The sequence below is a fragment of the Marmota flaviventris genome, chromosome X (assembly GCF_047511675.1).
Source record: "Marmota flaviventris isolate mMarFla1 chromosome X, mMarFla1.hap1, whole genome shotgun sequence".
In the NCBI taxonomy this organism is placed as follows: domain Eukaryota; kingdom Metazoa; phylum Chordata; class Mammalia; order Rodentia; family Sciuridae; genus Marmota; species Marmota flaviventris.
The window spans coordinates 29396025-29423566 of NC_092518.1; the positions used below are offsets into that span (position 1 = coordinate 29396025).

General features: G+C 33.6%; 1 protein-coding gene across 1 annotated transcript in view; it reads left to right on the plus strand.

Moving 5' to 3' along the window:
• The window catches only part of Cfap47 (cilia and flagella associated protein 47), a 410015-nt gene that overhangs the window by 94804 nt on the left and 287669 nt on the right, over positions 1–27542 (plus strand). The window contains exons 25-27 of the mRNA XM_071606058.1: positions 234–429; positions 2929–3138; positions 25897–25997. Coding sequence (XP_071462159.1) covers positions 234–429; positions 2929–3138; positions 25897–25997 — 507 coding nt within the window. The remainder of the gene's footprint in view (positions 1–233; positions 430–2928; positions 3139–25896; positions 25998–27542) is intronic.

Below are 27542 nucleotides of genomic sequence, written 5' to 3' on the forward strand. Positions count from 1 at the left end.
TTTAAGGAGAGTCCTCCATTTCTAGACAAGGTACACTTTAAAATATTTTTCTTTCAAAAATACGTCATTAGGCATTAAATTCTTCAGCAGGCAAAATCTAGTTTCTGGGCAATCTGGTCGGCTTCATTGAGCTATACATCATAGTATGTTTTAATGTTTAGTAAGTTTTAGCAATATTTAATTTTTTTTGCTTGTGACCAAATCTAATGCAATTTTATTTTTTTTTAAATTAGGTGAGCGTATAAAATACACAGTTAATATTCCTATGTATTTAAATGACAATCCAGTTTGCTACAGAGTATTATGTCTGACTGGAGAGATACAATCACCAAAATTATTGTTTGATCCACCATTTATATTTTTTACTCCTGTTCCTTTGGATGTAACAACAGGGATGGATATCAACATTTTACCCCAGAACTATTTCAGGTAAATTCTTAATGTGAATTTATCAGATCTTTATGTGCTATTTTATTTGCATCTGTTATATAAGAGATATATGTAATGTTTCACTTGTTTTTATAGTTGAAAAGAAGTATTAAAATATTTGTGTATTAATATTTAAAAATACAAAATAATCCTTTATAGCTATCTATAACACTCATTATATTTTCTTGTAAAATTTTTTGATGTCTCTTTATGGAATAAGAAGCTTGAAATTCCAGCAAGTTAGTTTTATGTTCCTTTGTGACAAATTACTACAAACTTGGTGCCTTCAAAAAAAATACCTGAGGGGCTGGGATTATGGCTCAGTGGCAGAGAATTTACCTCACACATGTGAGGCACTGGGTTTGATCGTCAGCACCACATAAAAATAAATAAACAAAATAAAGATATTTTTAAAAAACCAAACACCTGATATCTCACACAACATGAATTTATTATCTTCCACTTTCTGTGAGTTTAGGAGTCCAGGTTGGCTTAGCTGACTTCTCTATTCAATGTCTCAATCAGCAGAAATCAAGCTGTTGGCCAAAGCATCAGTCTCATCTAGTCTTGCTCTGATCTATCAGGTTGTTGGCAAAATTAATTTCCTTGCACTTTTAAGACTAGTGTGCCATTTTTTAACTGGAAACACTCAGCTCTCCAATTTCAACCTAAAGTTCTAGCCATGTGGCCATTACTCACAGCATACTAGCTAACTCATCCAAGGACAAAAGTCTAACATCTATCAGACTTCTTTGTTTCTGACCTGCAAACCTTTTAAGATTGTACCTGATTAAGTCAGATTTACTAAAAGTCAATCATTAGGAACCTTAATTACACCTGGAAATTTCCTTTGCCATTGCCATATAATATTACCTACTCTCAGAAGTGATATCCTATCGTATTTAAAGGTCACATACCCATTCAAGGGGTACAATTTACACAAAGTTTGTACACCAAGGTGAAGGCCTCTTGGGGATTATCTCAGATTTCTGCCTGTCACATTTAGACAGTATGGTACAATTCAGTCTGTTGGATTTACAAAAAGGTCAAATTTCCAATATAGCTGACACTATAAGTTACACTCAGCAGAAATAACCAGCATGAGGTTTAGATCCCTAAGCAATCCAGGTATTGGAATTATCTGAAATTCCAATATTCCAATTATTAATTGGTTTGAAAACTAATCCAACAAAGCTTTTAGAAATTTTAAAAAGGTTTGCAGGATAAAATTTTAAGGGCATCTGCTAATACTAAGAGTGTACATAGCTAACAAAACAGTACAGAAACAAACTAATGAACAATACCTCAGTTAACTTTAAAAATGAAAGGGAGAAAAAAGAATAATAAAAACAGCAGGAGAAAATTAAACCAAAAATTATAGAACATCTCTAAATAGAGAAACTATAATAAAATGTAAATGAACTACTCTGAGTAAAGGGTAATGTTCAAGTATATTAGAAAAATACCCAACTGCTTATTAAAAGAGGTGTAGATGAAGCAGAGGGACAAAGGAAAAAACATAAAGCCAGAATTTCTCACCCTCAGAACCGTTGACATTTAAGGGAGGATAATTCTTTTTTTAATTTTATGGAACCCTATCCTGTGCATTATAGAATGCTTAGCAATATGTTTAGTCTCTTCTCAATAGCATCTTTCCCACATTGTGGCAAAAAAAAATCTCAACCCATTGCTTTGTGTCCCCAAGGGGAGTAAAACCACCCTCAGTTGAGAAACACTATAGGGAAATGAGGGAAAAAATATAAGGTCATAACCAAAATACATCTGGGAAGCAGTATTAATTTCACATGCAAAGAACTTTAATAAGCACATTTTTAATATAATCAAAGTCACTAATGAATTATAAAAGTTACAGTTCACATAGAAGCAATCAGAATTCTAAAATTGTATGCATAATTAAAATAGTCTTAAAATAAATAAACCCTGAGTTTAAATAACAGTGAAAGTTAAATAGACCTTAATCATTGTAGGATATTCCAAACCATATCTCAAATATTGATGGGTCTAGAAGGCAAAATATTTGAACAAGATACTTAACAAGCTTCATTATTTTACCATGTATAAAGTACTAAACTTTACAACTAGATAGTATACATTTTTCTACGTCAAACATGGACAATTTTAAAAATTGACATGGTATGATTCTATAGTTATAGGGTAAGCCTCAAAAATTTTAGACTTAACGTTTTGTAGGCTATGTTCTCTGATACTAAGTATAATAAATTAAAAGCAAATGAAGATTAAGATCCCCCATAAGTAAGGAAATGTTAAAACAAACTTCTATAGGGAGTCAATGAAAAAACCGTATTGAATTATACAAATATATAACAATCAAAATGCTACATATCAGTAAAGTATATAATATAAATATTTGTCATTTCAATTTTTGGGATGATTTAAAAAACAAAGCAATACATATTTAAGTCTAATTTCTCGCTGGTATTTTGAGCTAATTTTTTTTTTCTTTTTCGTTTTAAACAGAAGTTCAACTCTAAATTTCCAGATTCCTTCAGCAAGGCTTCTTGACAATGATGAGATTCACCCTCTTTCTGTGATGTTTCCAAAAGGCAGAATCATCACAGGATCCAACAATGGAATTAATAATGAGCTGTTTTGCCACCTCAGTTTCAAATCATCTAAACCAGTGTCATTTTTCACCAACCTTCTTTTCTATGATGATAGAGATAACTGGTAAGATATTTAAATGTAGATACTTTTATACTTAACAGTGAAGAATAATAGTTTTATATTCTATATCATTATAAAATGTTAGAAGGGGGCAATTTAATATAATGGCTTTGAGCATAAAGTGTTTTTTTTTTTTTTTTTAAGTTCCACATACACATTTGGTCTCATAAGAAACAGCAGAGTACTGGTTTACTGGCATTTATTCTGGAGTTAGGCTGCCTAGGGTCAAATTCTGGATTTGTTAACCTTACTTCTGGACTACTTAGTGTCCTCTTCTGTAAAATGGGATGGTGATATGGATAACTCTATTGTAAGTAGTAAAATAGTGCACGAGGTATGGCAGATAAAGTAGCCTCTTGTTTTGATGGTGTTTTTGGTGATTTGGTTTGATGGATTCTCTTAAAACAGGCTCAGAGATGATGCAGAAGGGTAATAGTAGAATCATATAGAAATTTTTATTATGGACATATTCTTTTGTGATTAGCACTATCATATGTCATATATAGACTTTCTAAAGAATAAGAAAAGATGTTCTCTTTTCTTTCCATCCTGCTCTTTTCTGTGTTTTTGTCTTTTTCTCCCCCACCCTGTACACAAAATTAAAATTCCATGTTTGACAAATAGTAATGATCGTTATTAAGGTCTACTCAATAAGGGCAGGAATATTATTCATTTATTTTTATTGATATATAAATTTACTAGTCAAAAACTCATAAATTGTCTCCATGGTAATAGCATAAATCAAAGGAATATTTATGCATTCGTTAAAAAAATGTTACAACTTCTACCAGCAACGCTTTAGATGTCTTATTTAAAAATAAATTTATTATGTATGGGTACACATAAAATATCACAAAACTCAAATATTTTAAATTAATAGTTTGCGAAGGACATCAAATAAATATAATACAGTGAAATTCAGTAACAAAACAGCTGTTAAAGTGCTGTTAAATTAAAATTTCAAATTGAAAATATGCATTTCTTGTAAAAATTAAATATTTTATTATTTTCTACAGTACTCAAAGCACGTTTATTAAACAAAATATGTATTATTTTATAAGTTTATGGATTTATGTAAAGTTTTGTGCCTATTTGTAAAATATCTTTAAGTGCTGGTAGAAATAGTTTTTGAGTGAGCCAAGACATAAATGCAGTGATAAAATATAATTCCTCTCATTGCTGCTTTGAAAATCAAGCTCTATGCTAGGTCAACTTATTCTTTTTTTTTTTTTTTTTGTCCTCACAAATTCAGCCTTTTTCATCTTGACTTTCCTTCTCTTTCCTTTTTTTTTTTTTGTGGTGCTGAGGATTGAACCCAGGGCCATGTGTATGCAAGGAAAGCACTCTACCAACTGAGTTATATATCCCCAGCCCTTCTTTTAATTTTATTAATTAGCAACCGGACATTCTGTTTTTTTTTTGTTTGTTTGTTTGTTTGTTTTTTTTTTTTTGTATTCAAGTATTTTATTAAGCCAATCAAACTAAGGTTTCCTTTTGTTCTTTTCTTGTTGTTCTTTTTAAACATTATTTATTTGACAATGTTTATTATGTACAACATGTTTTTAAATTTGTATACATTGTGGAATGGCTAAATTGAGCTAATTAGTATATGCATTATCTCATGTACTTGTTTTTGTGGCAAGAACATTTCAAATCCACTCTCTTAGCAATTTTCAAGAATAGAGTACATTGTTATTAACTCTGGTCACCATGTAATACAACAGGTCTCTTGATCTTGTTCCTCCTGTCTTTGATCATCATCATCTTCTGAATCTCTCCCATCATCCTACCAGACCAGCCCTTGTCCTCATCCACTCCAGCCTCTAGTAACCACCATTCTGTTCTCTCCTTCCATGAGCTCACTTTTTTCAGGTTCCACATGTGAGTGAGATAATACAGTATTTGTCTTTCTGTGACTGACTTATTTTACATACTATCCTTTAGGTTCTATCCAGGTTGTCACCAATGACAGGATTTTCTTCTTTTTAAAACAATAGTATTGCATTACATAAATGTACCACATTTTCTTTATCCATTCATCTGTTTATGGAAACTTAGGTTGATTTTACAACTTGGCCATGGTGAATAGTGCTGCAGTGAACAGGGGAGTGCAGGTATCTCTCTCATGTGTTTGTGTGTATATATTTTTAAACACCATAAGTTTATCTTAAATATCACAATAGTCTTCTTTTAGCATCATGATAATCATTCTTAAGAATATTTTTCATTTATCACACACATACACACACACACTCACACACATACACCACTTTTGGGATTGCTGGATCCTGTAGTAGTTCTATTTTTAATTTTTTGAGGAACTTTCATGTTCTTTTCCATAATGAAGCTACTAATTTACATCCCCACCAACAGTGTACAAGTGTTATTCAACACTTGTTACCTTTCATCTTTTGGGTATTAGCCATTTTAACTGGGGTGAGATGATTATCATTGTGTTTTTTTTTTTTAATTTTTTTTTATTGGTTGTTAAAAACATTATAAAGCTCTTGACATATCATATTTCATACATTAGATTCAAGTTGGTTATGAACTCCCAATTTTACCCCAAATACAGATTGCAGAATCACATCAGTTACACACCCACGTTTTTACATATTGCCATACTAGTGACTGTTGCATTCTGCTACCTTTCCTATCCTCTACCATCCCCCCTCCCTCCCCTCCCATCTTCTCTCTCTACCCCATCCACTGTAATTCGTATCTCTCCTTGTTTATTTTCCCATTCCCCTCACAACCTCTTATATGTAATTTTGTATAACAATGAGGGTCTCCCTCCATTACCATGCAATTTCCCTTTTCTCTCCCTTTCCATCCCACCTCATCTATCTGTTTAATGTTAATCTTTTCTTCCTGCTCTTCCTCCCTGCTCTGTTCTTAGTTGCTCTCATTATATCAAAGAAGACATTTGGCAACCGGACATTCTGGATAAATATTGAGACGTTTATTCACTTATTCATTCAACAAACATACACTGAATGTCTTTCATGTACCACACACTGTTCAAAGCACTGGAGACTATATCAAGGATCAGAACATGATCTCTGGTTATGGAGCTTAGAGTCTAGAGAGGGAAACAAATGATAAACAATGAACACATGAAAGCACAGTACAATATAAATTTTCTAGTATGTGGTAATTAATAGAATCTATAGGAGAAAGAAAAAAGCTTGTGTTCCTGCTCCTGGTGTATCTTATTCCCTTTATTTATGAAAAAGATTCTTATCAAGTTGATTTTTTTTCTTACTTTTTTATTTATCCATTTGGTCTTTACTGAATGATAAGTATATACCTAGTTTTGTTTCTTTTTTAAAAATATCTTTTTAGTTATAGATTGAGAGAACATTTTTATTTGATTTATTTATTTTTATGTGGTGCTAAGGATTGAACCCAGTGCTTCATGCATGAGAGGCAAGTGCTCTGCCACTGAGCCACAACCCCAGCCCCTATATACCTAGTTTTCTTTTGACACTAAGGTAACAATAAACTCCTGTCCTCATAGAACTTCATTTGTAATGAAAGATACAAAAATTGATAAATAATGTCATAATTTCTCAAAGAAAAGAAATCATTTTAATGAGAAAAAGAGTTTTTGTTTCATTTTGTTTTGAATAGCGGGTCTCACTATGTTATCCAGGCTGGTCTCAAACTCCTGGACTCAAGTAGTCCTTCTGCCTAAGCCTCCTGAGTAGTTGAGAGGCTACAAACCTGCACCACCATACCCAACTTAATGATAAAGAGGAAGGGATAACTCAATGCATTAAATAGAGGAAGCATACCAGGAGGTGTATTAATTTCAGTAGATGGTTATTGTGAGAACTGAATGAGAACATGCCTTATAAAGTGTTTAGAAAAATCTAAACACTTAAGCAATAACTGAGTAATGTTTTTAGAATCAGCATTAATTTTAGAATTAGTATTGTGGTTTTCCAGAATGATCTCAGTAGCTACTATAGATATATGGCCATTCTTCTATTAAGAAAGTAATTGAGTCTATTCTGAGGCAAAATATTATCTTCCTAAGACAGAGAGATTTGCACAGGCAGGGAAGAAGGGGCAGGGGCAGGAATTCATTTGTCATGGGGATGAAGATTTCTTTGGATAATCTCCAAATCATTTATATTGCATTTCAGAATTGTTGTTTATTCTTGGCTTTGAAAATATCTCTGTTCTTGGAATCCACACAGAGTTCAGATGACTTTAAGCAGTGCCAGAATGTTGAAATTCCCTATTTTGCATCATGGTCTCCACTTTATGCTGAGAGGAAGCATTATATCTGGTAGAAATGTGTCATTATCAGAATGAAGTAGTGCCACTTGCACTTGCTTAATAAATTCATAGCCTGACTGCCAGTTTAGCTAGACCTTGACAAGAATGAAAGTTAAGTTTTAAATGATTAATTTCATAGGAATCCTAAAAATACCAAAGGAAACTTAATATTTCCCATTATTAACCTCCAACCTAGGGTGTTTTATAGAATCAAGAGTTGATTCCAAATACACATTTCAGGTAACTAAAAGTTTAACTTGAGTTAGAATTCCTCATGGAACAAATAGCAAACACATATTGAGGGTTCATAATTAAAAATGAAGAATGAACTCTGAGGTGTTCTAAGCACCATTTTTTTATAGTGTGAATCTTTTTTAAGTTTATTTTTTTATCCTAATTAGTTATACATGATAGCAGAATGCATTTTGATTCATTAGATGCAAATGGAGCACAACTTTTCACTTCTCTGGTTTTACACGATATAGAGTCACACCACATGTGCAGTCATACATGTACCTAGGGTAATGATGTTCATCTTATTCCACCATCTTTCCTACCCCCATGCCTTCTCCCTCCCCTTTGCCTAATCAGAGTTCTTCCATTCTCCCCATGCCTACCCCCCATTATGGGTCAGCATCCACTTATCTGAGAGAACATTAAGCCTTTGTTTTGGGGGGGATTGGCTTACTTTGCTTAGCATGATATTCTCCAACTACATCCATTTACCTGCAAATGTCATAATTTTATTCTCTTTTAATGCTAACTAATATTCCATTGTGTATATGAACCACAGTTTCTTTATCTATTCATCTACTGAAGGGGGAATCAAGTTTGCTTTCATAGTTTAGCTATTGTGAATTGTGCTGCTGTAAATATTGAAGTGGCTGTGATACTGTAGTATGCTGTTTTTAAATCTTTAGTGTAGAGACCAAGGAATGGGATAGCTGGGTCAAATGGTGGTTCCATTCTAAGTATTCTAAGGAATCTCCATACTGCTTTTCAGATTGGTTGTACCAATTTTCAGTCCCACCAGCAATATGTGAGTGTGTCTTTTCCCCCATATCCTTGCCAACACTTACTCTTGCTGTTGATAACTTCTATTCTGACTGGTGTGAGATGAAATCTTAGAGTAGTTTTGATTTTCATTTCTCTAATTACTAGAGATGGTTAACATGTTTTTATATATTTGTTGATTGATTGTACTTCTTCTGAGAAGTGTCTATTCAGCTCCTTGACCTATTTATTGATTGGGTTGTTTGTTTTTTTGATGTTAAGTTTTTTGAGTTCTTTATATACACTGGAGTTTAGTGTGCTATCTGACATGTGAGTGTGGCAAAACTTTGCTCTCAAAATGTAGGCTCTCTCTTAACCTCATTGATTGTTTCTTTTGCTGAGAAGCTTTTCAGTTTGAATCCATCCCATTTATTGATTCTTGTTTTTATTTCTTGTGCTTTGAGTCTTGTAAGGAAGATGGGGCCTAATTTGACATGATTTATTTGGGCCTACTTTTTCTTCTATTAGGTGTGGGGTCTCTGGTCTAATTCCCAGGTCCTTGATCCACTTTGGGTTGAATTTTTTTTCATGGTGAGGGAGAGGGGTTTAATTTCATTTTGCTGCAAATGGATTTCCAGTTTTCTTCAACCATTTGTTGAGGAGGCTAACAAATACATTGTTCTTCAATGTATGTTTTTGGCACCTTTATGTAGTATGAGATAACTATGTTTATGTGGGTTTTTCTCTGTGTCTTCTATTATCTACCTTTGGTCTACAAGTCTATTTTGGTGCCAGGACCATGCAATTTTTGTTACTATAGCTTTGTGGTATAGTTTAAGGTCTGGTATTGTGATTCCTCCTATTTCACTTCTTTTGCTAAGGATTTCTTTGGCTATTTGGGTCTCTTATTTTTCCAAATGAATTTCATGGATAGCAGAAGACATCATTGAGGAGATAAAAAGAATTCTTAGAGGTAAATAAGAACTCTGATACAACATATCAAAATCTCTGGGACACTAGGAAGGCAATACTAGGAGAAAAGTTCAATGCATTAAGCTCATTCATTAAAAGAAGAAAAAGTCAACAAATAAATGACCTGACATTTCTCAAAGCCTAGAAAAAGAAGAATAAACAAACACCAAAAGAAGCAGAAGACAGGAAATAACTAAAATTAGGGCTGAAATCAATGAAATAGAAACAAAAGAAACAATTCAAAAAATTGACAAAACAAAAAACTGGTTATTTGAAAAAATAAATAAATTTGACAATCCCTTAGCTATCCTAATGAAAAGAAGGAGAAAGAAAACTCAAGTCACTAAAATTTATGATGAAAAGGGAAATATCATGACAAACACTATTGAAATACAGAAGATAATTGGAAACTATTTTGAAAATTTATACTCCAGTAAAATAGAAAACCTCAAAGACACTAACAAATTTCTAGAGGCATATGACCTACCCAAACTGAACCAGGAGGACATATACAACTTAAACAGATCAATTTCAAGGAAGGAAATAAAAGATGCTATCAAAAGCTTACCAACAAAGAAAAGCCCAGGACTAGATGGAGTCTATAAAACCTACAAAGAAGAATTAATACTAATACTCCTCGAATTATTCCATAAGATAGAAAAGCAGGAAACCCTTTCAAACTCATTCTAAGAGATTAATATCACCCTGAGACTAAAACCAGAGACACATCAAAGAAGACCAATATTTCTGATGAACACAGATGCAAAAATTCTCAATAAAATTTTGGCAAATCACATATAAAAACATATTGAAAAATTAGTGCACCATGATCAAGTTGGGGTTCATTCCAGGGATACAAGGTTGGTTAACATATAGAAATCAACGTAATCCTTCACACCAGTAGAATTAAAGATAAGAATCATATGATTGTATCAATTGATGCATATATTCCTACTATCCCTAGGTTTTTCTAATGTTTTGAACATGAAAGGGTGCTGTATTTAAATGACAAAATAAAATACAGCACCCTTTCATGTTCAAAACATTAGAAAAACCTAGGGATAGTAGGAATATACCTCAACATTGTAAAAGCTATCTATGCTAAACCCAAGGCCAACATCATTCTAAATGGAGAAAATTGGAAGCATTCACTCTAAAAACAGGAACAAGACAAAGATGCCCTCTTTTACTACTTCTATCCAACATAATCTTTGAAAGTCTATCCATAGCAATTAGACAAATGAAAGAAATTAAATGGGTACAAATAGGAAAAGAAGAACTCAAAACTATTATTATTTGCCAACAACATGATTTTATGCTTGGAGTTCCAAAAAAATTCCACCAGGAAACTTCTAGAATTAATAAATGAGTTCAGCAAAGTAGCAAGATATAAAATCAAAACCCATGAATGAAATGCATTTCTATACATCAGTGATGAATCCTCTGAAAGAGAAATTAGGAAAACTACCCCATTCACAGTAGCCTAAAAAATAAAATACTTGGGAATCAATCTAACAGGAGAGGTGAAAGACCTCTACAATGAAAACTACAGAACACTAAAGAAAGAAATTGAAGAAGACCTTAGAAGATGAAAAGATCTCCCATGCTCTTGGATAGGCAGAATCAATATTGTCAAAATGGCCATACTACCCAAAGCACTATACAAATTCAATGCAATTCGAATTAAAATACTAAAGTCATTCCTTATAGAAATAGAAGAAGGAATCTAAGCACCTTTTAATACCCAAAATAGTTAACACATATCTGTTATTCTCAAAATTGAATATAAGTTTTCTAGGTTTTAGTACTCCAGCTTAGAATAAATTGTTAGAGGAAAGAGAGAAAAAATAAATTGTTTTATGGGAGAGCTGATATGGGTAGCTGAAAATTAAAATTTAAACCAAAGGAAATAAATGTAAATGATATCTATCAAATAAGCACAGGGATATTATTCAGATATTAGCCATTTTCCTGTTCTAGAGCACTGGTTCTCAACATTAGCTAGGCATTAGAATCAAATGGGATGTTTTATTTATTTATTTAGGGGAGGGGATCAGGGATTGAATTTAGGGACACTCTATCACTGAGTTCACATCCTCAGGCCTATTTTGTATTTTATTTAGAAACAGAGTCTCACTGAGTTGCTTAGGGCCTCATTAAGTTGCAGAGGCTGGCTTTGAACTCGTAATACTCCTGCCTCAGCCTCCTAAGTCACTGGATTACAGATGTGTGCCACTGTACCCAGCAAATGGGAGGTTTTAGACTACACACATCTTCTTATCACTGAGAATCTCTAATATAATTTATTGAAGATGGACACTGAAAGTTTAAAAGCCAGGCAATTCTAATGGGAAGCCAAAGTTGAGAACCCTTGTTGTAGAACAGAGGTTCTCAAATGTTATTCTGCATGTGACAAACCCCAAGTATTCAATAAAAACAGGTTCTGAATCATACCCCAGAGGTCATGGTTTAGTAAGTCTAGAGTAAAACCTGTAATTGTGCATATCTAACAAGTTCCTATCTGATACTGAGATTGCTAAATTGTGCATATCTAATAAGTTCCTATCTGATACTGAGATTGCTAGAGACTGAGCTTGTTTGAAAGGTAGGATTATCATGTCCCACTCTATATCTAAGAAATCAGCATCTGTACTTCAAAAAGATCCCCCAGATGATTAATATACATGGTAAGGTTTGTGAAGCACACGACCTATAAAAACTGAACATGGGAAATGCCATCAAAAGGGATTAAATAGTGGAACAGTGGTCAATTTTTTCAGGAAATAGCCTTACCACTAGAAAAATGTGTTGCTTTGGTAGTCTTTAGGTGAGATACCCATCTTTCTTTTACGGATGGTTTTAATTTAGTCTGGTAATACATTATCTAACTTAATCTTCAAAAAAAATCTATCATCAAGTATAATCTCAAATTTATAGCAGATGAAACTGGAACACTACCATGTCATTTATCTTTTGCAGCTTTACCCAATGTAAAGTAAGAGAATCTAGATTTGATGTGAAAACTCATTATTTCTATTGCACAATTTTGATTCTGTTTAACCTTTCAAGTTTTTGGATTTTATTATTATACCATAATCAGTTTACTAAGAATATTGAATAAAATTTCTTTTTTTTTAAGATTTGATGAGTCACATGGTATATAATCACTTAATTGAATAGGAAGAATCTGATGGTTTAGTAAGCTATATATTATGTACTAAATAAAAAGCACATTAAAAATGTACAGTAAGAATAGTACAGGGGTATTTATTTAGTAGATGAAGCTGAACTAAAATCAAGGTTAGTTATAAGTTGACATACAGAGGCGTATCTGCATCAGTGGATAGAACCTTGAAACACTTCTTTGTTGAAAAACCAGTCACTGTCCTTACTGTCCACTTCCAAGTCCTCAACTGCCTCAAACACTTCCTCTAGACCTTGGACTTGGTCCTAGTAAGTCCTAGTAACTAAAGGTTAATGTCTTGTCATAGCTAGGGTTCTTCAGGGTTCTGTGCTGGTTTTTTTGTTTGTTTGTTTGTTTGTTTTACAGCTCTTTCTAGGCTGTAGGATTCATTGAAATTTGAATATTCAGCTTTTAAATATCACCCCCCCTTTTCCATATAAAACATGATTTTGTATTCAAAGAAAAATAGCTGTATTAGTTTTCATAACATCAAGAATAGTGGTCCTGTACATTTGTGATTGGCTGGTGTTCAGAAGCACTGGTTTCATTAACAGCAGAGTTGTCATTGAAATGACTCCTCTATGAAATGCTTGGCACACAAACTCCTGAGTAGTGCTAGATTTTAGTTATCCACTCAAAACCAATAAAATTTTGTAATTTTCATTATCATGAATGAGATATGGTGTAAGAAAATTCTTCACCTTCTTAAAAAAGACTAAATGCAATCTAGTTTACTCTTGTAACTTTGCTGGTTCTGAGGAACTGGTTTGTATAGATCTCATGACTTTTGAAGATTACAATAAGGACTTTGCACATCCAGGTCAATTAATGCATTTCTAGGGTTTTATAATGATTAAATAATTCTACATTATTTATTATCTCATCCTAAATTTATGTCATAATTACAAATATACTGAAATTTTTAAGAGATATATTTTAAAGTGTGCATTCTTGGGGCTGGGGTTGTGTCTCAGAGGTAGAGTGCTCGCCTAGCATGCATGAGGCACTGCGTTCGATCCTCAGCACCACGTAAATGTAAAATAAAGATATTATGTCCACCTAAAACTTAAGAATAAATATTTTTTTAAAATGTGCATTCTGATGTTTAAAACTGAGAATAAACAACCCATTAATTTTATTAACAGATAACCATTAAATATATTGATTCTTCCTGTATACAGTAGTACATTACCAGCCTTGTTTTGAATTTATAAATACTTTTGATGCATAATAAGCTTGTTTGCTTTCTTTCATGAAAATAGTAGGACATTGACTATCACTTAAATGGGAAACTATTTTTAAAAAGCATTCATTGCAATAAAAAAGAAATGAGAAATAATGAAAGCTAATTCTGATTATTGTTTCACTCAATGCATAATTTTTGGTATTTGTATAGAATACACCTAGCACCTTTGGGTTCATTTATAGTATTTTTTAAAGTGCATTAGCATGCCTATTGCAAGTACATTGCTGGTTTTGAATAGATAGTATCCTTTATGTATGCAGTTTCCTATCAGAGATTGAATCAGACACAGAGTTAAATCAGTTAAAGTATTAATGCAATCAGATGAGTGGGCAATACCACCCTAGTAACTATAGAATAAAGTAATATCTGTTCTGTATGTGCCTTTTTAGGGTATTTGGATATTTTTAAAGATATGTAGATATACATTTAAACATGTGTTTAAGTTATTATCTAAAATAAGCAGTGAGTTAGGTACCTCTAATGGATACAATCGCATAGCTAGAAGCTATGTCATTTCAATGACAACTTTGCTGTTAAAGAAACCAGTGCTTCTGAACACCAGCCAATCACAAATGTACAGGACCACTGTTCTTGATGTTATGAAAACTAATATAGCTATTTTCTTTGAGGTATTTTGAGGTACTCAGAACACTTCTTATATATTAGGAAGAGTTTTTTAGGACATATTCATCCTTTGGAGATTCCATTCTTAGCACAAAACGGCTGCTCTTTTACAATGAGCCTTCTAGAATTATAGCAGTATTGCTGCTAAAAGGCAGGCGATGCAAAATCTCAAAGAATTTTAATAACCATCTAATTGATTGTAACTGGAGTCAGTGTTAGAATATTGCCTAAAATCACCATTGTGTTTTAGGGGCCTGGGTTAGGCATAATACCATGTACTTGTCCATCCTTCTTGGTTTTATGTGTGAAATAGAATAGGCCCTGAAGGGAGGAAAATAGAATTCATAAGGGACCACACTGTATTCTGATAGCATTCTTTGTTCCTTATTCCTTGGCCTAGTCCTATGAAAAACTGTTTGTAATGGTACCTTCATTCTTTCAAAAAAATGTAGATCAATGAAAACAAATTACAGGATTATAGTATAGTCTCCATCATAAAGTAGAATGTTTCATTTATATCTAACAAAATTGAATAACAGTATATTATCATGAACTATAAACATGAAATGATCATGATTGTAATTTATTCATCATTCACTGGTTACAAAATAGTGGTGTTTAAAATTCACATGTAAATTGCCAAAAGCCCACAAACTTCAAGGTAGCGTTTACCATGTCTTGTCAGATTATTAAAATCATAGTACTTTTAACATCAGAGGGCAGAATAAAAGGGTTAGTCATAGATGTGGTTTCTCCAGTTTCCTTTTTCTTTCTTCTACCCCCCATCCTCTTTGGGTTGGGAGGCCGGGGGACAGTAAGAGTTGGTTGAAGAGCCTCTGCCAGGCTTAGAAGGTTTTTTTGAAGGAGGTTCCACTGTTTTGTTCTGTATATCCCCCTTAGTGGGTACAGACACCTGAATGACTGCTCATCTTCACAGAGATCTTAGAAGGCAGATACTCATGCAGTCAGCTGCCGCCATGGAATCTCCTAGTATGGCCCTCTCCAATCTTACTTTCCTCAGACCCTGCCTTGCTTATGCAACACCCCAACTGATCAATGAACTGGTTAATCAAGAAATTTTATTAATAAAGTTATATGTTTGATTGTCATACTTGGTCTGTAAACAGAAAATCAAGAATTTAAATTAAAAAAATGAAAATGTTCATTATAACAATTCAAAAGTGCCAAACTTAAAAAAATGTCATTAATGGTCAATTTTTCCAACTTTCTACCCCACAGACATGTATTAAAATGTGTTATTTTCATAAATTACCTTCACTTATGCAAATATATATAATTTTCTATATGTGCATGTATGTACAGAGATATATGTCTGTATATATGTGAAATACTTTTAAAATAATGCAATATTATACTGAGTAATCCATGATATTTTCCTCATGTGTCACTGAATAGAATATAGTGTGAAGGCAGTCTGGGATTTGTAGGACAGTTCTATCAATTGTATCACATGACTTTGATGTGGCTTTCTGGTGTTATTATTTCCAACCTAATGGAATAGAAGATAGTGAATCTAGGACAAAAATCTATAAGGACATTGAACATGCATTCATCACCTTTGCTAATATGACATTGATCCAAGTTTAGTCCCATGGACACACCTAGGTGAAGTATGTATACCTACACGGCTATGGGTCTTGCTGACACTAGGGAAGGGAATTATATTTCTATAAAGAAGAGAAGAATGGGTTCTGATTCTGCCCCAAATTATAAGACTACTTTCTCCTTATTTCCAATACTTTACTAAATTGTAAGTTTTTAAAAAAGATTCTATAAACCCTTCTTGGTGTTCTAATTATCAAACAACCTTGCAATTTAGCCAATGCATATTTGTTTTTTTTTTTTTTTTCACCAGAAGTTCTATAAGATCCTGGACTCTGGTACCTGCTCTCTATCAGCAGGCTATTCTTAGTAGTTGTCTCAGCAGGATCTGTATGGGAATGATATGACTCTGCATGCTGGCTTCAACTTTTCTGAATTTTCCTGATTAGTTGTGTTTATTATTTTGTATTTATGTGGAATACTTGGCCTTTTTAAAGATACACCCTAACTTATTGGTCTGGTTATGCATCCCAGATTCCTCCAGACAAGCATATTGATATTATTGATTTATTATTAGTAAAAAGAAATTTGTCCACATACCTCTGTGGCCATCTTTCTTTTGAAGAAAGAAAGTGATGCCGGATCATCACCTAATTTCCTAAACCCATATGGTCATTTCAATATGTCTAAAACTGTGCCCTTGCTTAGAAGTTAATATGTAAGCCTCAAGCTACTAATTTATAAGCACCAAATATACTTCTGGACTGCATTACTCTTAGTGGTGAGAATATATATTTCAGGGTAGGATTTCAGGTCTTTGACCAGATGGTTGGGGCAATATTTTTAACAAGGTAGTTCTATCAGAGGAAATTTCATGACACACATTTGATAATGATCTCCAACTTGTAAGACCAGGTCTAACCTTCGTCTGTAAATGTTTATGCATAAAAAATTTCATTAGATTAGATCAATTCCAGCTGTTTCAAAGCATTGCCATCACATTTTTGTTTTATGTTCATTTAAAAAATACATCCTGAAATATTCTTAAAAATACAAGGAAAATACCTTGTAAAATTACGTAGTCTGTTTTAGCAAGATCAAGTCAATCCTCTATAGTAAAATGCCCTCAATATTCTATTATTTAGTTAAAATGAGCTTATTGTTTTGTATTTGTTCATATCATCACAGGGAGACATTTTAGTGTTTGATTCTATCAGGTTGTAAATGTTAACCCATAAAAATCATCTAACAGTGCCTATGCTCTTATTTTTTTTTAATTAACAATCAAGCATGTAAGTATACAAAAAGCAGAATGGCTAATGAGTCACACTACTTAGAAATAATTACTCAACTCAGATTTATTAGACATTATTGCACTGATTGCCTGACAAATCAAGGCACCATAGTTAACGATTCTACTCTTTGGGGTGAAGGCAATGCTGTTTACTATGTTAAATTAATCTGTTTCTTTCTGACTGAAGGTAAGTTTCTTCCTTTTTTTAATAAAATAAATTTATATACCCTCTTTGAGAAAATATAAACATGAGGTTTGTATATCAATACTTTACATAAATATGCATACACACAAATGTTTCTGCATATATGTATATATAATATCTACATTATACATATATACAATATGTATGTATAGATAATTTTTCCAAATATATTTCAAAAGCAATAAATTTTAATTTTACCACAATTCCTTTCTGGTAACCTCATTAAAAAGTACAATAACAACTATTGTGTATTTCTATAGGAATACAAAAAAATAAAACATTTATTGATATATGTCAATCATTTAAAATTGTAAAAAATGGCCCCAAATGGAGATTTTGAGATGTCAAAAGTGGCTTACATAAATCATAGATAATTTCCAAATTATTGGACATAAAATAAATGAGATGATTCTTGAATTGATATACACTTAGAGAATTGCTACATCAATATGTATTTCCATACTTGATGACTATCTATGGATGTCTCATGTGATCTGAAAAGAATTCTCTGCCTTTAACTTACTCTACTGTGATACAAATCAATGGATGATATTCATATGTGAAACATACTCCATGAACCTAGACACATTTAGATCAAGTCTAAAATCTACTTAGGGCATTAAATTGGTTAATAATATATATATTTCTGGAATTATTAATGTTCATAAGTAACAGTACCCTGAGTGCTATAGATAATATGAGTTATTGCAATGCCCAGAAGAATAGCTATAACTTTATTTTTCCCCTCACCCCCATTACCACCAAGAAAGGACACTGGAAATCAAATAAATGAAAATATTATAATTAGGAATCTTCTCAGTCTATTCAATCTTTTAAAAATAAATTCCAAACACTGTACCTTGTTACTGATTAGCAAAATAATGTATCATGTACACCTCATTTGTGATGTGGAGATTTTTGTGTCTTGCATCATTGTGAATAAACTCTATTATTATATATTATAGCACCAGAATTAAAATTCATTTCTCCCATTGTTGGCCTAACAAAGTACTAGCTATAGTAAGCACTAAACATTTAAATAAACATATTGCTGAACATTTTTTTTGTATGTGAATAAGCTTACTTGTGAAATATTCTGCTAGCAGTTAATGAATTAAAACATTGTGAATATATTTGGATAAACCACTTTAGAAATGTTACTGAAGGAAGTTTATCCTGTGCAATACATTTCCCTGAAGTAAATACATTTATCCAATTATTCCATTGATTGAAAGTCTTCATTTAAATACTATAAGCATACTAAGCACTTGTTTTGGTGCTGATGTTGATTATAGTTGGTTTCACAATGACATGCATTTTTTTTTTTTTGTACCAACGATTGAACCCAGGGACTCTTTACCACATAATCACATTCTCAGTCCTTTTTTTACTTTGAGACAGGGTCTTGCTCAGTTGCTAAGTGCCTCACTAAATTGCTAGACTGGCTTTGAACTCACAATCCTCCTGCCTCAGCCACCAGAGTTGCTGGGATTATGCCTGGCATGAAATGCATTTTTGAAGAACTGACACAGCATCTTTTCTCCTCTTATGTCCCACTTTATTCAGCCCTATAAGTAGCAATGTATAGCATTATACATTTAAATGCCAAATTGGTAACATGTATTTTTTTCTAGATGCCTTGTAGCAAAATGTTAGGACAAAGATGAGAGACATGTTTTCCAAAACCTGGAGGCTCCCACTTACTTCTTGCTCTGCCCTTCTGTGAATTAAAAACTATTCAATAGGACTGCTTTTAGAATGGAAGATTAGTCTTGAAATAGTACAGATAGGAGTAGAACGTAGTAAAGATGATAAATATAAAATAATATCATAATATTTCTCATGATGCTTGACATTTTGACACGACATCACAGTATTTCACATGTTATTGGAAAATGATAAAATATTGTAATTACCAGGCCATTTATCTCAGAAATTTAACATAAAGCTTCACTGTTTCATCCATTAAAAAAATGGGGCAGGCAAGTATAAGACTCTCTCACCTTCACTAATGATGGAGAAATAATTAGAGATGTATGATTAGAGTATTAATTATTCACCAACTAATGACCAGGGAGATGAATGATGAGCCTTTCCACACCTTATTTAATGAACTGTATGTGGACATCATGCCATTCAATATCAAAATATGAAAGGTTGGTGAGGGAAGGATGTCCACACAGTCTCAAAATCTCATCTATAGATTTCTTATTAATTTTCAAAGGGGAAATATCCAGAGTAGGCAAATCCATAGCTATAGAAAACAGATTAGTAGTTTCCACTGGCTAGGGAGAGGGGTGAATAGGGAATGACTTTAATTGGAAAGAATTTTGATGTAAGGGTGATGAAGGAATACTAAAATTAGATAGCAGTGATGGTTGTGCAATTATGTGAATATATTAAAAACACTTAATTGTATACCTTAAAAAGATGGATTTTATGGAATATACATTTTATATTTAAAAAGCTGCTATTAAAAATAAGATATCTAATGGACACAGCCATAACCAAATGATCAAACTCAATATCACCAATACTGGAGAACATTGTCACAAATACTATAAGGCGATTCACATCACTTTCATCAACATTCCACATCATATCACCAACTTTGTTTTTACCAGGAATGTCTATCCTGATTTTTGCCCAGTGGAACCATTATAAATCACTCATGCCTGAAGGTTGCTATTTAAATTCCAGAATGGAATTGAAATCCGTAACATCGTTGTGCCTTTCATTTTACTGTTATTATAATGCTGAGTATTTTTAGGGAAATCCTATATTGTTAATGGTTCCTCTCTGTATGTATTCCTACAGGAATACATACTTCTATACTTCCTCTCCCTATCCTCCCTTGTTATGGGTTAGCATCCACATATCAGAGAGAATATTCAACTATTGTTTTGTGGGGGTCTGGTTTATTTCACTTAGCATGATATTCTCATTTACCAGCAAATGCCATAATTTCATAAACATTGCCATGGTTCCCTGACATGGTAGTCTAAATGGCTCTTTTCCACAGATACTCTTATTAAACGGTGTGGTATTAGGATTACTAACTATAAATTTATTTTCTGTTTTGATATATTTTTAATGATAATATCAATGAATGAAGTGTCCATTCTGTTTTCATGCTGCATAACATGTGCATTTTCTTCTTTCAATATGAAAATTTTTTACATGAACATTTTTATTTTTAGATATATATATATATATATATATATATATATATATATATATATATATATATATAACAATAGGGTGTATTTTGACATATTATACATACATAGGGTTCAACCCATTACAATATCGATATCATTTTTTGTGGTTGAATATGATGTGACATTATACTGGTCATATATTCATATATGAACTAGGAGAGTTATGTCTGATTCATTCTACTATCTTTTCTATTCCCATTCTCCTCCGTTCTCTTCATTTTCCTTTGTCTAAGTCAATGAACTTCTATACTTCCTCTCCCTACCCTCCCTTGTTATGGGTTAACATCCACATATCAGACAGAATATTCAACTATTGTTTTGGGGGGGTCTGGTTTATTTCACTTAGCATGATATTCTCCAGTTCCATCCATTTACCCGCAAATGCCATAATTTCATTCTTCTTAAAGGCTAAGTAATATTCAATTGTATGTATGTACCACATTTTCTTTATTGATTCATCTGTTGAAGAACACATAGTTTTGTTCCATAGTCTAGCTATTGTGAATTGAGCTGCTATAAACATTGATGCAGCTGTGTCACTGTGCTGATTTTAAGACCTTTGGGTATAAGCACAGGAGTGGGATAACTGGGTCAAATGGTGGTTTCAATGCAAGTGTTCTAAGGAATACCCATACTACTTTCCAGAGTGGTTGGACAAAATTGCAGTCCCACCAGCAATGTATCAGTGTACCTTCTTCCCCATATCCTTGCCAACATTTATTGTTCCTTGTATTATTGACAATTGCCCCTGGGGTTACAGGCATACACTAACATGCCTGGATGGTGCACTACCATGACCAGTCTCTTAACATCTTTTCTCCATGGTCAACTTTGTTTTCAAGATTATATATTTCATCTTCATTGCTGTCTTCCAAAGGTCTATTCTGTTGGTGATGCTTTCCATTGAATTCTTAATTTGATGTATTGATTCCTTCATTTCAAGGCTTTCTGCTTGATTTTCTTTCAGAATCTCTATATGTTCATTGAAGTGATCTTTCAATTTCCATATTTTGTTTCTGATTTCACACCTTACATTGCCCTTTATTTTGCAGATCAGTTTGACTATGTTTATTTTAAATTCCATCTCTGACATTTCTTCCACTGTGGTGTCATTAGAATCTGTTATTGAAGTATCTTTGTTTGTTTGGGGTGATTTGTTACCCTGATTTTTCATGTTATTTGTGTGTCTACTCATCTATCTGGATGGATCTGATGATGTAGAGTTTCTATGTTATGGATTTATACTGTTCTTCTATGTTACTAGTATTTCACAGATTGGGGGGAGTCCCTTATAGCAACGAGTTATGCAAACAATATATAGCAGTAGACTAGATCCTTAATTCCTATTTTAATATCGAGTGTTAATTGGTACAATACGTTGACAGTGGAATCCTGAATTTCCAACAGTAAAAATAGTATATAGTCATGTATTATGGCTGGCTTAAAATCAAACAATAGGTGCTGTCCATGGCTTCTGCTGTATTAATTATTGATGTGACATTGGTGGTAAGGGGAGATGTTCTATACTTCAGTTAGTGTTAGGAAGTGTTAGGGATAGAGTTTAGTACATGTAAAGAATAAGAGATAGGAGGATAGAAAAATGTTTGTAATTTCAAAGGGTGAATAGGGCTGATGCAGTGGTAACTTAGGATATGTTGTTGGCTTGGAAGGGTACCAAAAATAGAAGAATATAAAGGAGGAGAGAGAGAGATAATGGAATTTGGTGTCAAGAATGTAGAAATGAGAAGGGGAGACAAGGGTGATGGTCTTGATAAAGATGATACAGAACAAAGTCAAAATAAGCTAATCATAACCCCTAACCTCAAAATACAGAGCATGGGAAAATAACACCTTTGGGGAAAAAAATGATAAAACAACAACAACAACAAAATCTACAACAACAACAGACCCCCCCCCCAAAAAAAATGAATGAAATAACAACAACAACAAAAATAAAGCTAGAAATAAGGAGAGAGAGAAACAAATATGATTATGCATAGGAGTCCTTGAATCAGTCAGTACACATTCAAATACAAGAAAAATCCAATATGGAAACCTTAAATAAGAAAGCAAAACAGAACTACTGCCACAACAAACAAGCCACAACAGCAACAACAAGAACAAAAAAGAAAAATCTTGGTGAAATATTAAGAAATTAAGGAGTCGTATCCACTGTGGTGGGCAAAATAGTGAGTGTATGTGTGCACTGACTGTGCCCACTTGGTTTTCTTTTTGTTTCCTCTTCAAGTATGATCTATGGGCTGTGGGTTGTGTGTCTTTCCTTTTTATTGTGTTGCTCACCATATTGAAGGTTGGGGTTTAAAACTTCCTAATTCCCCTTCTTGGGAGATTATTGTGGGCAAGCTAGGCTGCAGACCTGGAGGCAGAGTGGAATGCTGGGGAAGCTGAATTGCAGGATGGCAGCAAAGCAGCTAGCCATCTCCATGGGGCAGGTGGATCAGGGCCTGGTGCTTGATCCTGGGGACTGGCCAGTCATGAAACTTCATGCTGGACCAGGTGGGTCTTTTGGCAAAGCAGCTGGGTGGATCAAGGCTGGCCCCAGGACCTGCAGGCTAGCCACAAAATTGCAACCAATGGGCCAGGTCAGGGGCCAGGGAGGGGTTGGGAGACTAGGGTGCTGGAAGGCCCTATTGGGTACCAAACTGATGCCGGACCTGGTGGGTCCCAGGAACTAGTGGATACTGAACTGGGGAGGGAGTCAGGGACTTGGCTGGTACTGGGACCCCGTGAGTGCCAGCCTAGGTGAGCCACAGGAACCTGGTACATACTGGACCTGTTGGTTGCGCAAGCTGAAAGCAAAATGCCCTAATGCCTTTTTATAACCATCTGACCCACTATAGCCAGCCCTGTCAATCCCCACCAGCCTCAGAACTCACAGAGCTGGGGAGAGCCCGATTCTCTCCAGCCTCTCTAACCTGTGTTTCCCTAGGTGATATATTCCCAGCTTCTGACTTTCCACAGGTTTGCTAGGCTTACACAGGCCTACACAGACCTAGCTGCAAACTCACGGATCTGGGTTTCCAGTTTCCATAGGCTACACTGGCTGGTGGAGAGGTTTTTGTTTTGTTTTTATCTGATTAATGAGTCAAACAGTCTCTGAATCCCTCCAGTCTCAGGATTTTTTTACTCTAAGCCTGTGGGAGATGTGGTATTCTCACGGTTTCAGTTCTGGGTAGCCCCTTACAAGAGAAATGCTTCCTCACGCTAATCTGCCATCTTGCCTCTCTATGCTTGTACATTTTCTGTACTATATGCTCCCTAGAAGAATGTGGCTAAGTAAATTTTGTATATGTTGGTTATTCTTTAAAAATTTTTCTGTTAGTGCATCATAGTTATACATAATAGCATGGTTCATTTTGACATATTCATAAATGTGTAGAACATGATTTCCTGCATTTCAATCCCCAGTACTTCCTCTTTCCTTTCCTTCTTCCCTTTTCCTAATCCTCTTCCTCTACTTTGTTGGTCTTACTTCGATTTATTTATTGTTTTTACTTGGAACATTATAGCTATTCTATAAAAGTGGAACTAATTGTGATATATACATGCAAGCACATAACATAATTTGGTTAATTTCATTCTTCAGTTTTTCTCCCTCCCCTTCAACCATCTTTCTCTACCCTACTTTTCTCCCTTCTGTTTTCATGAGATCCCTTTATAAATTCTTTATTTCTGGTCCCAGTGGCACATATCTGTAATCCCAGTTACTTGGGAGGCTGAGTAAGGCAAGATGATTGCATTTTTGAGGTCAGCTTTGGCAATTCAGTGAGGTCCTAAGCAACTTAGTGATACAATGTCTCAAAATAAAATAAATAAACTGTGAATGTGGCTCAGTGGTAAAGTCTCCCTGGGTTCAATCCCATGAATCAAAAATAATAAATAAATAAATTACTTATTTCTCTCTTGCTTTCACATATAAGAGAAAACATTCAACCCTTGAATTTCTGTATTTGGCTTATTTGGCTTAGCATGATGTTCTCTAGTTCTATTCATTTACCAGTAAATGACACAATTTCCTTCCTTCTTATGGCATTTTATATGTTGATTATTCTTTGCTCTGAAGAACATCTAAAATTGAATGTTATAATCTTCAGTTAACTAGTTTTACAAGAGAATGTAAACCAACAGTTTATTTCTGGTTTTGGTGTTTTTTTTGCCCTTGGAAAGAAATTTATTTTCATTAATTATTTAGCATTTTACAAATAGGAAGTGATAGTGCTTCTTTGTTATTTTGGTAGTTATCTTTTGTAGTATTGTCCACAAACTGGCTTTTAAACGAACAGTCAGGGATATGTGATATAGAAGTATTCTTATGAAAACACAAGAGACTAGTATAAGCAGAACAGAGAATGAATCACCACAAATAAATGACATTTAAATCAAAGTCCCAGGCTCAGCCTGATCTTTTGGTATTCGGAGAAACTAAGATGACACCAGTTTTGTTTTTGTCCTCCCACCCCCACTTTTTTTTTTTCCTATTTGAGGCAAAGGAGCTGCGATTTGAAAAGCCCATACCACGGAGTCATTGCTTATGAGAATTCCCTAAGGAACCTAAACTTCCAGGCTCTTCTGATTTTGAGCAGCTTTAGTAGCCTAAGGGAAGTTCTCTGAAGAAAGTTACACTGTGTACACCCAGAGAAAAGGAGCATAGCACAAGTATATAATATCTTAGGTGATAAGGGCTTAAGGGCAGAGCATCCACAGCATTTGCTTTTCTCTTTTATCTCACCCTTCTATATTCATAGTTAAAACAAAAACTAACATTTTTTTCCATAATGGCAATGATAATGGTATCTTTGGGTAAACTATGTTATTTAATCTAAACAATTATTACTTTGAATAAATTAACTCGGGGTCCACTTCAACTCTAAAATGACCCAAATCTGTGTTTATGTACCTGCATAGTGACACTCTATATTATAGAACACACTTGAAAGTGGAATTTACAATCTTTGTTAAAATTTTTAAAATAAAAGTTTTCAAACCTTTTAAGATAGATATGTTGTTAATAAAAACAAAGGCAGTGGGAAGAAAAAGATAAATAATTCGTGTCAACATCATTAAAGGAATCTGGGATACTTAGAAATATTTCACTGTATTTACTGCTTATGAAAATTTTATTTTATTGAAATATAATGTTTTCACTTTTAGGTTTTCACTTCCAGTTACAGCAACAGCAGAAAACTGTATTCTTACTATATATCCATATTTGGCAATTCATCTTGATAAGCAAAAAATTATTTTAAAGGATGGTAAGTTGTTTAGGATTGTTTTCTCTCTAACTCATTGTATAGATTCTTGTTACCCAGGGCCAATATCTAGATATAGAGTGAATTTTAAATTAACAGGTGTTTATTAAACAGCTGCCATTGCCAGGACTTGTGTTTCTTATTAGTAGAATATGACAGTGTCTCTTGATTCCAAAAGTAAACAATCTAATAAAAGCTACATAAATAAATTATTTACTAAGAATATTTAATTAAGGACTTTATATATGAACCAGTTGAAGTGTTGGGCATGTGGAGGTGGTACAGAGATTATTGCTGATGTTGGGGTTCTGGAATGATTTATAGAAGAGATGACATTCATGTAGAGCTTGACAAATGATGATCTTTACCAGGATGTTTTGTGTGAACAGTGAAATAGCAAAAACATAGGGTTGTAATGGGAGACATAAGGCATGAGATGGAGGTGCAGGGCCATACTGTTTAGCCCTTTACTTTATAGTACTGGGAACATTCTGTGGATTTTTGAATATCAATGATTTATAAAGGGAGCAGTTGCTGGGATATATTCATATAAAATAAATTAAGGTAGCATAGAGAATAGTCAGTAGAACAGCTGAGATTGCTGCAGGAGAGATTGTGAGAAAAGCTAAGATCAAAGGTACATAATTACAAATTGAAAGCAGGAATAAATTTCAGATCAGTTGTCAGAAACGTTACTGTAGTTAATAATTACACATTGTGTTCTTAAAAAATGTAAAGAAAGTGGTGGATATAATGTGTTCTCATCACAAAATTGATAACTATATGAGATAATGTATTTATAAATTAGCTAGATATAACCATTTCACAATGTATGCTTCAAAATAACAGGGTAGACACAATAAATATAGAAAGTTATCTGTCAATTAAAATTAATTAATTAGAGCTGAGCATATGGCTCAGTGGTAATTTCCTAGCGTGTGTGAGGCTCTTGGTTTAATCCTCAGCAAAAGTATAAACGAAGAAACAAATAAAAAACAATTAATGAATTAATTAAAAAGAAAATAAGGACAAGAAAAAAAGCAAAAATGTTTTAAAAAAAAAGTTAGTGAATAGGGAGAAATTGAAATGAAAGGCACAGAAGAGAACGAATGATGGAGTAAGTCCCAGAGAAGAGAAAAGATGAAGCATGGGGAAAAAGACTCCATCTTAGTAGTCTGTCAAGTCCTTAATTTTTAGTGCTGAGTTAGAGGGCTTTTCTGTGTTTTAACCAGTTTTCTCATTTTTTCCACTTGCTTCTTCAAACATTTACCAATCTGATGAAACCCATTCAAACTGTTCTGTCTCAATCTCAGAGAATGCCATTTTTCTGACTGTTGAAAAGAGATAGAGACCATCAGACAATAACGCTCTGAAGTTCCAAATACCAAGCATGTGCTGGAACCCATCATACCTCCTTTTCCTCTAGTCACAAGGATAGAAGCAGTATGCTGTTCTACCTCAGGCCCTTCCTTTATCTAAATCTCATTACCCAGAAACTCTACTATATCGAATAACCTTGCTTATACTTGCTTATCAATTTTTGCCTCC